Below are 12,309 nucleotides of genomic sequence, written 5' to 3'. Positions count from 1 at the left end.
TAGAAGAGAAGGAAAAATAGTTCTTGAAAGAGTCCAAAATCCTCAAAAATCCTGTTATGATCTCTACTTTCCTTGGGGCAGATATTTCTTTTAATCTTCCCCTTCACACCCTCTGGGTAAGTTAGCTGCCACCAGGAATATTACATTCCAATATATTTTATTTAAGTTTTCCCTTTGGTAACTTGTTTAAGCGTCAGGCTCCTTCGTGGTTCTATGTGGCCCTGAGGATAGGAATGGGATATAACACTGACAGCTACTCTGGGATATAACAAAACAAAATAAATGTTTATTTTTCAAGAAGCGTATTGGTTTCATAAAAGTAGTTCTTAGTTCTTAAAGTTACTTCATTTAAACTCATTCACAGATCTCTTGTAAGTCTTCACACACAGACTCTTTCTCTAGGCTCTATATTTCTCTCATAAAAATGCTTAAAACTCCTCAGGCAGCACACAGCTAGCCTCTCTGACTCTTATTCACAGATTATATTTCTCTCATAACCACTTCAACATATTCAGGCAGCACACAGCTAGCCTGCTTTCTACTCCCTCCCAAAACATTTTTCTCTTGCCTCTCTCAGTCTAAACAGCATTCACTCCGCCTACACTCTCATTCATCAACCAATCATATCACTCACTCATCTCTCTCTCACCCCCACTCTTCACCTATTTCATCCAGCATTTAAAGATACATGCACCCATTTCTCGAAATCATTACAAATACATATAGATATTTACACTGCAAGCTTAGCCTTCCGGATGGCTTCAATCTGTCCCTACTTTGATGTTGCCATGTCTGAGGAGAGAGGATCGTCAACCCCTAATTAAAAGAGCTCAAAAATCCTCTGATATTCTTCTTGGCATGTGACGTGGTGTGCCTTCTATCAATAGATGGACTGACTTTGCAATTAAGCTGAGGAAACAAAACTGGTACAAGAGTACACAAATGTGTGTCCTTAGTCAGCCACCATTTTCCTTCCTCCCCTGTGTGAATCCACTGATGCACTGTCAGGTGGCCATTCTGAGAAAAGCTCTTTCCACACACCAAGCATTTATATGGCTTTTCTCCTTTGTGAATCCTTTGATGTTTTCTTAGGGCACCAGACTCAGAGAAGCTCTTGCCACACTCCAAGCATTTATATGGCTTCTCCCCTGTGTGAATTCTTAGATGTACAGTTAGGTTGCCCGTCCGAGAAAAGCTCTTTCCACACTCCAAGCATTTATATGGCTTCTCCCCTGTATGAATCCTTTGATGTGTAGTTAGGTGGCCACTCCAAGAGAAGCTCTTTCCACACTCCAAGCATTTACATGCTTTCTTCTCTGTGTGAATTCTTTGATGTGATCTTAGGGCAGCAGTCCCATAGAAGCTCTTGCCACACTCCAAGCATTTATACGCCTTCTCCCCTGTGTGAATCCTTTGATGTGCAGTTAGGCTGCCATTCCGAGAAAAACTCTTGCCACACTCCAAGCATTTATACAGCTTCTCCCCTGTGTGAATCCTTTGATGTGCAGTTAGGCTGCCATTCCGAGAAAAACTCTTTCCACACTCCAAGCATTTATATGGCTTCTCCCCTGTGTGAATCCTTTGATGTGCTCTTAGGACACCAGACTCAGAGAAGCTCTTTCCACACTCCAAGCATTTATATGGCTTCTCCCCTGTGTGAATCTTTTGATGTGCACTTAGGCTGCCATTATGAGAAAAACTCTTTCCGCACTCCAAGCATTTATACGGCTTCTCCCCTGTGTGAATCCTTTGATGTTTTCTTAGGACACCAGACTCAGAGAAGCTCTTTCCACACTCCAAGCATTTATATGGCTTCTCCCCTGTGTGAATCCTTTGATGTGTAGTTAGGTGGCCATTCCAAGAGAAGCTCTTTCCACACTCCAAGCATTTATATGGTTTCTTCCCTGTGTGAATTCTTTGATGTGATCTTAGGGAAGCAGTCCCATAGAAGCTCTTGCCACACTCCAAGCATTTATACGCCTTCTCCCCTGTGTGAATCCTTTGATGTGCAGTTAGGCTGCCATTCCGAGAAAAACTCTTGCCACACTCCAAGCATTTATACAGCTTCTCCCCTGTGTGAATCCTTTGATGTGCAGTTAGGCTGCCATTCCGAGAAAAACTCTTTCCACACTCCAAGCATTTATATGGCTTCTCCCCTGTGTGAATCCTTTGATGTGCTCTTAGGACACCAGACTCAGAGAAGCTCTTTCCACACTCCAAGCATTTATATGGCTTCTCCCCTGTGTGAATCTTTTGATGTGCACTTAGGCTGCCATTATGAGAAAAACTCTTTCCGCACTCCAAGCATTTATACGGCTTCTCCCCTGTGTGAATCCTTTGATGTTTTCTTAGGACACCAGACTCAGAGAAGCTCTTTCCACACTCCAAGCATTTATATGGCTTCTCCCCTGTGTGAATCCTTTGATGTGTAGTTAGGTGGCCATTCCAAGAGAAGCTCTTTCCACACTCCAAGCATTTATATGGTTTCTTCCCTGTGTGAATTCTTTGATGTGATCTTAGGGAAGCAGTCCCATAGAAGCTCTTGCCACACTCCAAGCATTTATACGCCTTCTCCCCTGTGTGAATCCTTTGATGTGCAGTTAGGCTGCCATTCCGAGAAAAACTCTTGCCACACTCCAAGCATTTATACAGCTTCTCCCCTGTGTGAATCCTTTGATGTGCAGTTAGGCTGCCATTCCGAGAAAAACTCTTTCCACACTCCAAGCATTTATATGGCTTCTCCCCTGTGTGAATCCTTTGATGTGCTCTTAGGACACCAGACTCAGAGAAGCTCTTTCCACACTCCAAGCATTTATATGGCTTCTCCCCTGTGTGAATCTTTTGATGTGCACTTAGGCTGCCATTATGAGAAAAACTCTTTCCGCACTCGAAGCATTTATACAGCTTCTCCCCTGTGTGAATCCTTTGATGTTTTCTTAGGACACCAGACTCAGAGAAGCTCTTTCCACACTCCAAGCATTTATATGGCTTCTCCCCTGTGTGAATCCTTTGATGTGTAGTTAGGTGGCCATTCCAAGAGAAGCTCTTTCCACACTCCAAGCATTTATATGGTTTCTTCCCTGTGTGACTTCTTTGATGTGATCTTAGGGCAGCAGTCACATAGAAGCTCTTGCCACACTCCAAGCATTTATACGCCTTCTCCCCTGTGTGAATCCTTTGATGTGCAGTTAGGCTGCCATTATGAGAAAACCTCTTTCCACACTCCAAGCATTTATATGGCTTCTCCCCTGTGTGAATCTTTTGATGTGCACTTAGGCTGCCATTATGAGAAAAACGCTTTCCACACTCCAAGCATATATATGGCTTCTCCCCTGTGTGAATCTTTTGATGTGCACTTAGGCTGCCATTATGAGAAAAACTCTTTCCGCACTCCAAGCATTTATATGGCTTCTTCCCTGTGTGAATCCTTTGATGTTTTCTTAGGACGCCAGAATCAGAGAAGCTCTTTCCACACTCCAAGCATTTATATGGCTTCTCCCCTGTGTGAATCCTTTGATGTTTTCTTAGGACACCAGACTCAGAGAAGCTCTTTCCACACTCCAAGCATTTATATGGCTTCTCCCCTGTGTGAATCCTTTGATGTGTAGTTAGGTGGCCATTCCGAGAGAAGCTCTTTCCACACTCCAAGCATTTATACGGCTTTTCTCCTGTGTGCATCTTTTGATGCACAATTAGGTTGCCTTTCTGAGAAAAGCTGTTTCTGCACTCCAAATGTTTTTTCTGGCATATTGCAACATTGTGATATTTTTTCAGACTGATTTTGTGGCTGAATGTTTTCTCAATTGGTGGACCCATCTGCCTTCTCGTTCTCGTTTTCCTGTCATCTTGGCCTGGGGCCTCCTTTATCTTTCTGCTCTGACAGGCAACCAATTCCTTCCTCTGCTTTTGCTTTGCTTTCATTTTCCATCTGCATTGTCTTTTTGCTACCAATTGATCTTCAAATTTTGCTTCAACATGCAGATCTTCTCTTTTCACAGTCAAACTTCCTGGTTCATTCTCATTTGTGATCTCTCTTCCATCTACAACTGGAAAAGAGAGAAATTAGTCAATTAGAATGAAAAGGAACAAAATACTAGTTCACAGGTTCAGTCAGTAGTTAAGGGTGTTTTCTACTGTGAGAGCCAGAGACGTGGAAAAACTTCAGTAATATTGAAATATTGTTGGGTTTTCTTGGAATGTTACAAAGCGATAATGAGGGATTTTTTTGTTCTGCTACAGAACTTTGCTCTAAAGGTTAACGTGTTTTTTTGCAGTGATTTAGGACCCAGATAGAGAGAATGGGGAAATAAATGCTTTTTTGAAAAAAGTCATGAATTGTATTGATATTCTTTTTTTACAAGAAAGGAAAAAAATATGGAAAGAGTTAAATCCAGACACTGGAGCGGTGGACAGACAAGACTGGTCATTCTACATACCTCAAAGTAACTCAAGATCATAGGTGTAAACTATGGGGGGGCTGAGGGGCTCGAGCCCGCCCCCGGATTTGGCCAGGAGGGGCTGAGCCTCCCCCGTGCAACTGGTGAACTACATAGGGGCTGAGGGGCTCAAGCTTCCTTGAATTTGGTCAAGGGAACAAACAATGACAAACTCATATGAGGGACTCAGTTATAATGACAGATGAAGCACAGGACTGTCCACCCCTCTTATTTATATTACAATTTCCATGATTCTTTGGGGCTTTGTTCCTGTTTTTTTGTCCTTATGTATTTCTGTGTTTATTAAGAATTAATGATTTTTAAAAGGAGTTGCAGTTTATATAAACAATTTACAAAAAATTGCTACAGAAGAATTAAGAGACTGTGATGGAAGATAAACGATTTTGAAAATCAGGCTCCTGGAAGGCAAGATTTACACACCAGCAACAATATATGCACCAAACAATGCAAGAGAAAATTTTTATGAAAATGTTTTCCAATCCTTTTTTTGATTTTCAAGCAGGTAATGATCTTTGGAGATATGAATGGGGTAATGGATCGAAAAAAATGATAGGTGAAAAAAACCAAAGGCAAACTTCCCCAAAATGTATTTAATTATATGGAAACTAGAAACAAAGCCCATTGTAGCAAAAAATACAACGGGCTCTAGAAAGGGCAGGGGGGCCTGGCTGGCCATTGCCCCCTCCCCAGCACCCGGATCTGGGGCAGGGGAAGGAGGGCAGGGTGGCATGCCCACCTCTGGGGCCCCTGCCCTCACCCCCATTCTAGCTTGGGGGAAGGTGAGCGAGGTATGCCCAGTGCTGTGACCCCCTTTGCCCCTGCGTGGCCCCCTCACCTCCCCATTGGGACTTGTAGGGTTGCCAGCTCCAGATTGGGACATTTCTGGAGATGAGGGCGGGGGGGGGGGAGTGGAGCCTGGAGAAGGTGGGCTTTGAGAGGGGAGGGACCTCAGGTGGAAATAATGCCATTGAGCCTACCTTCCAAGGCAGCCATTTTCTCCAGAGGAACTGGCTCTGTCACCCGGAGATGAGTTGTAATTCTGGGAGATCTCCAGCCACCACTTGGAGACTCTAGGCTTGGGGGGGGGGGGCAAGGCAGGCAAGCCTCCTCGCCCTTCATGATCCTGGCTTTGTGGGGAGTGCAGGCGAGCAAGGCATGCCCACTGCTGCATGCCCCTAGGGTTGCCAGTGTCCAGGTGGTAGCTGGAAATCTCCCAGAGTTACAGCTGATCTCCAGGCCATAGAGATAGAAAAGGCCATAGAGAGAGAAAAATAGCCCTTTCAGAGGGTGGACTGATCATAAGCTGCTGAGGCCCCTCCTCTCCCCCTGGCCCAGCCTCTCCAGACACAATCACAGCTTTTGGGGGGGGAGGTGACCCAGGCTTGTCCACCTCCGCGCCCCACCCCGCCCTCCAGAATCATAGCTTTGGGGGGAAAGGAGGACAGGGAGGCTTCCATGTGGCCACTCGACCCCCCTCCCCAAACCTGGCTTTGGTGAAGAGAGGACAGGGATTGGGGCGCTGCTGGCAGAGAGCATGAGGGGGGTGGCTCCAGGCTCCTCCGCCTAGCAGCGATCCCGATCTCAGGAGCTGTGGGGCGGGAGGTGCACGGGGCGGGGGGGGGGGACGGTTCGAGGCTCAGCCACCCTGATCGGAGCGCTGCAGGTGGGAGGCGCAGGGGGGCAGCGGTTCGAGGCTCCTCTGCCCAGGGTGCGCGAGGGGGGCAGTTCGAGGCTCCTCCACCGAGCAGCCACCCTGAGCAGCCACCCTGAGCAGGGCACGATCCTGGCAGAGAGGGGAAGGGAAGTGGTTGCCTCTCCTGCAGCCAGCTTGCAGGTGGGTGGGCTTGTCCTGTCTGCGCCCCCTCCCAATCCCGGCTGCGAGGGGAAAGGAAGCAGCTGCCTGTCCTACAGCCAGCTCCCTAACAGGTGGACGGGTTTGTCCCCCACCCCTCGATCCTGGCTGGGAAGCGGCCGCCTCTCCTGCAGCCTGCTGCTGGCTTGCAGGTGGGCGTACTTGTCCCCCCTCCTTCTGCCAATCCCGGCTGCGAGAGGAAGTAGCCGCCTATGGCTCCTGGCTTGCAGGTGGGAGGGCTTGTTCCACCCTGCACAGATCCTGGCAGCGAGGGGAAAGGAAGCAGCCGTCTCTCCTGCAGCCGGCTGCTGGCTTGCAGGTGGGCGTATTTGTCCCCCCCTCCCTCCGCCCATCCCGGCTGCGAGAGAAAGGGAAGCGCAGCCTCTCCTGCAGCCTGGCTATTTGAATTGGGGCAAGCCATTTGAGAGGCTGCCCCTTCTTTGCCGCAGCCTATCAAAGCGAGGAAGGGAAGGGAGTCTGCCAGTCCGTCCTTCAGGCATCCACATTGCGCATGCTCCACGTATCCGTGTGAGTCGTCGAAACCCGCTAAGAGAATTATGTTATAGGATGTTACAATTGGAAGATGCTTGGAGGATCAAAAATCTGAAAATGGAAGACTATACTTTCTTTTCTGACAGATGCCAAACACATTCAAGGATTGATAGATACTGGATATAAAAAACCCTGAGTTATTTATATTGTTTATTATATGTTTACTCTATCATTTCTTTTTCTTTTGATGTAATTATAATTGTGCTATCATTTTTATTTTATTTTCTCTGTTCTGCTTATATTTATAAAAATAAATTTTATATAAAAAAGAATTTATGCACTGCCTTAAAATGCCTATGGCTATGGCCAACACTAAGTAGCTTAGGCCTCAACCCTGGCTGGCTCCACCCACATTCAATGTAGCAACAGTCAGATTGCAAGGCCTCTCTTGGACATAATTGCAACATAATTGCTTGGCTCCAATTTACATTAAAAAAAATGGCCCACAGACTGGAAATGCTCAGTCTACATTATAATTCCCCAAAAAGGGGGTGCCAAAGAGAGCAGCAACTATTGAACGATCGTGTTAATTTCCCATGCAAGCAAAGTGATGCTCAAAATTCTAAACCAAAGACTCTTACCATATATGGAACAAGAAATGCCAGCTTTCAAGATGGGTTCAGAAAAGGAATAGGCACCAGAGATCACATTGCAAATTTACAAAGGCTAATGGAACATATCAGGGAATTTCAGAAGAACATCAGCTTGTGTTTTATAGATTACAGCTAAGCTTTTGTCTGTGTGGATCATGAAAAACTATGGTGACTGTTAAAAGAAACGGGGGTGCCATAACATCTGATTATTTTGATGTGCAACCTGTACTTGACAAGAGGGTACTGGAAGGACAGAACATCAGGAAACAGAATGGTTTCCAGATGGCAAAAATGTCAGACAAGGATTCATATTATCGCCCTACCTGTTCAACCTCTGTGCAGAGCATATCATAAAGAAAGCTGGATTAGATCTAGAAGAAGGTGGAGTGAAGGTGGTGGAAGGAACATTAACAGTTTGAGATATGCAGAAGACACCACGTTACTGGCAGAAAATAGTGAAGAAACAACTACTGATGAAAGTTAAAGGAGAAAGCATTAAAGCAGGATTACAACTGAATATCAAGAAGACAAAAGTAATGACTACTGAGGAATTGCACAATTTTAAAATTGAGAATGAGGAAATTGAAATTGTCCAAGTTTTTCTATTCCTTTGCTCAATCATCAACCAAAAGGTAGACTACAATGAAGAAATCAGAAGAAGATTGAGACTTGGAAGAGCAGCTGTGAAGGAGCTAGAGAAGATCCCTAAAAATAAAGATGTCTCTCTGGGAACCAACATCAAGATAATCCAAACTGTGATATTCTCCATTACTATATATGGATGTGAAAGTTGGAGAGTGAAGAAAACTGACAGGAAAAAAATGGATTAATTTGAAATGTGGTAATGGAGGAGAGTTTTGCAGATACCACAGACAGCCAGAAAGACAAAAAGGTGGGTTCTACATCAAATCAAGCCTGAATCCCCCCTAGAAGCTAAAATGACAAAACTGAGGCTATTATACTTTGGTCACATCATAAGAAGATAAGACTTTCTGGAAAAGTCAATAATGCTAGGAAACGTAGAAGGCAGTAGGAAAAGAAGAAGACCTGAAACAAGATGGCTTGACTCAATCAAAGAAGCCACATCCTCCAGTTTGCAGGATCTGAGCAAGTCTGTTAATGATAGGATGTTTTGGAGGTCTTTCATTCATGAGGTCCCCATAGGTCAGAAGCAATTTGATGGCACATAACAACAACAAGACTTCACTTCTAACATCCTTTTCTTCAAGTTTCAGAAGAGGAGAAACTAGAGAGTTAGAAACATAGACAGGTCAGGGCATCTGTTTACTCCTTTACTGCCCCCAACAATCCTTTGATGTGTAGATTGTTAATCTCAGAACTTTCTCCTCAGAAATAGATCGGTAGATAGGAATTTTCTCTCCACTTTCCTATCAAAGTACAGAAATCCTATAATAAAGACCTCTCACTTCTTTTCTAAAACTAAGGCAAGTATAAGTTTGTTATTTTCTCTTTCTCTTTTACACTGACACCAACCAGCATGCTCCAACCACCAATCATCACTTTTTCTCTGCAATCAATGCTACTCTGTTAAGGAATAGTTTCTGTTCCCTTTAATAGGGAAAAATGAGTATTTTATTTTACTTTTCAGTTACTTTATCATTACACATTGTATTTTGGAAATAGAACACTGGGAAGGGGTAGACCTTGTTTCCTTGCTGAAATAGCTTTGTTTGTTTGCTTGCTTGCTGTTTTGGGGGGGGGGGGACTGGGTGTGGGAGAAAAACAGTGTTTCTCACCTGTAACTGTTGTTCATCAAGTATCTTCTGTACAGACACACATTGGGACTGCGCACGTGCAGGCCAGCCGCGGAGAGATTATCCTAGCTTTTAGAATTGCTAAAGGGGACGCTCGACCCCACCGCGCATGCGCGGTTGTGTTCCCGCCAAAAACGCAGCCATTAGGGCGAGCGTCCCCGCCATTCCCTCAGTTTGTCATTTATTTGGAGATGAAGCCAGCCAAATCGAACATCTGGGATCTCGCCTTCAAGGAAAAGCGGCAGAATGGTATGTAGCCCTTTATGATTTGGGGGCCCCCGAATTGGACACTCTACAAGGTCTAGTAGATGCGCTGCGAGCCCAATACGAAGACCCCTTAGAGGAAAGTAGAGCCAGAACTGAATTGCAGTCCATTCGTCAAGGCAGTATGTCGGCTAGAGATTATGTCACAAAATTCCGACAGCTGGCTGCCAAATGCCCTAGGTGTGAGGAGTCCACCAAGATAATTCTGTTCAAACAGGGCATGAACCCCAAATTATTGGACAGAGCTCTCATGCAAGATAATCCTCCCACCCTCCTGGGATGGATTCAGCTAACTTGTGAAGTAGAAAATCGTATGCAAGAAGTACGCTTAGTTGAACAACAGCAAGCTACTGGCCAAAGGCGCTCTTCAGTACTGGTGAGAGGAAGTAGGGGTGCTGGGTACGCTACCAGAGGAGAGAGAGATGCTAGATGGCAACAAGGATTGTGTCTGCAGTGTGGACAAAGTGGTCACTTTGTGGCGCAATGTCCGTACCGGCCTGTGCAAAGAACTCCGTTCCTGCCAAGGCGTCCAGCCCCCACCGCTCTACCTGCGCCAACCCGCCCGATGCCTGCTCCAAGAGCGACAAGAGGCAGAGGAGCATTTCGTAGGAATCCTCCTGAGAGAGGATTAGAGCTAGAAGAAATTATGGACTATGATTCAACAGCTCTAATTGGGGAGGAGAACCCTGAAAGTCCTGCCTCAGGAAACGAGATGGATCTGTCGTAAAAGGACCCAAACGGCAGGTCACAAGTCAGTCAGTTCCTATTCCGAACAGACCTCATGGGTCCATACTCTTCATACCAGTAACGTTGGTTAATCCAGTAAGAAAAATGCATGTTCGTGTCCAAGCTCTCATAGACTCGGGCTGCTCCAGAGAAATTATTTCACCAGCCCTCGTTAATGGATTAGTACTTCCCATAAAAGAGCTGGAGACTCCAGTTATCTTTGAACAAATGGATGGCACTAATATGAATCCTGTCACTACTGAAACCGTGCCGGTTATCACAGGCATGGGACAGCACTGGGAAACAAGGTCGTTCGTGATAAGTACCACCGCCAAATATCCATTGATTCTGGGAAGCAGATGGTTGTGGGATCACAACCCCTATATAGACTGGGCAGTTGGAAGTATCACCTTTTCCCATGATACATGTAAAAATCAGCGTTGGAACCAAAACTGGGGTAACAACCCTACTCTCGTTGAGCAAGCCCTCCTAACTCAAGAAGAAATTAACCAAATACCTAAGCAGTACAGGGCCTATATTCAAGCTTTCACTGAGGAAGAAGCCAACTCCTTACCTCCCCATAGGAGGATGGATTGTACAGTGGAAATTTTACCAGGTGCATCTTTACCCAAAGGCAGACTCTATCCCATGAGTCCTAACGAGCGAGAGGAACTCCGCAAATTCATTGACACCAATCTTCAAAGAGGCTTCATCCAACCCGCAAATAGCCCGCATGCGGCTCCCGTACTGTTTGTCAAAAAAAAAGGATGGGGGACTGAGACTTTGCACGGACTTTAGAGGACTTAATGCAGTCTCCTCCAGCAACGCCTACCCCATCCCACTCATCCGAGATCTACTCAACGTCGTGGCTCAAGGTAAGGTCTTTACAAAATTGGACTTAAAAGATGCTTACTTCCACGTTCGTATAAGGGAAGGAGATGAATGGAAAACCGCATTTAATACACCCCTCGGCCAGTATGAATACTTTAGTTATGCCTTTTGGCCTGGCTGGGGCCCCGTTGGTTTTCATGGCCATGATCAATGAAGTATTACATGAATTTTTATACAAAGGAGTAGTGGCGTACCTAGATGACGTCTTAATTTATTCAGAGTCTGAAGAACACATAGACCTCGTGAAAAAAGTGTTAACTACTCTAATGTGTAACAAATTGCCTATTAAACTGTCCAAAATGTGAATTTCATAAAACAGAACTCACCTATTTGGGATATTGCATCTCCAAAGAGGGTTTAAAAATGGACCCGGACAAAGTACAAGCCGTACAAGATTGGCAAACGCCCACTACCCGTAAAGAACTATAATCCTTCTTGGGCTTTGCCAACTTCTATAGAGAATTTATAGCGAATTTTGCTCAAATCACCCTCCCCCGGACTGAACTGTTAAAAACCAAAGACAAGGGGGACCAAGCCAAAAAACCAAGCGCCAAATGGTCCTGGATGCCCGAATGCCAGGCAGCATTCAATCACCTCAAAATCCAATTCATTTCTGAACCAGTTCTGCAACACCCTGATGAGAATTGCCCATTTATTGTACAGGTTGACGCCAGCGATACTGTGATTGGAGGCGTCCTTTTGCAATGGGGAAAAGACGATGCATTAAAACCCTGTGCCTTGCTGTCCCGAAAATTTTCCGAACCAGAAAGAAATTGGAATGTTTGGGAAAAGGAGGCGTTTGCTGTAAAAGCGGCCCTCTCCGCCTGGCGGCATTGGCTAGAAGGAGCCCACCATCCGTTCGAAGTATGGACGGACCACAAATATTTAGAAGCGCTGCGCAGCCCCAGGAGACTAAATGCTAAACAACTGCGTTGGGCCGAATATTTTTCTAAATTCAATTTCACTCTGAACTTTTTACCGGGCAAAACTAATTTCCTTGCCGACGCCCTATCGCGCATGCCTCAACACAAGAGCAAAAGGGAGGAGACTATAGACACTATATTCTCGCCTACGCAATTAGGAGGAGTGGTAACAATGCTCAGCCGCACAACCCATCCTCCCCAACCCAATCAGGGGTGGAGGCTGAAATTGAAAGCTTAGGTGGAAAAGGAGGGGGGAGCGTACGCAAGGAAAAATTG

At 45.4% G+C, this 12,309-nt stretch overlaps 1 protein-coding gene across 2 annotated transcripts in view; it reads right to left on the bottom strand.

Annotated features, from left to right (window-relative positions):
- Positions 1-264: 264 nt before the first annotated feature.
- LOC129328665 (zinc finger protein 420-like) overlaps positions 265-12,309 on the bottom strand; it is a 35,458-nt gene continuing 23,413 nt past the window's right edge. For both annotated transcript variants that reach the window (XM_054977880.1, XM_054977881.1), the window contains one exon: positions 265-4,046. In XM_054977880.1, the coding sequence (XP_054833855.1) occupies positions 817-4,046 (3,230 nt within the window). In that variant the 3' untranslated portion in view covers positions 265-816. The remainder of the gene's footprint in view (positions 4,047-12,309) is intronic.

Source organism: Eublepharis macularius, chromosome 4, assembly GCF_028583425.1.
Source record: "Eublepharis macularius isolate TG4126 chromosome 4, MPM_Emac_v1.0, whole genome shotgun sequence".
Classification (NCBI taxonomy): Eukaryota; Metazoa; Chordata; class Lepidosauria; order Squamata; family Eublepharidae; genus Eublepharis; species Eublepharis macularius.
The sequence above is the reverse complement of the archived record's forward strand: the minus strand, read 5'-3'. Positions and strand labels throughout refer to the sequence as shown.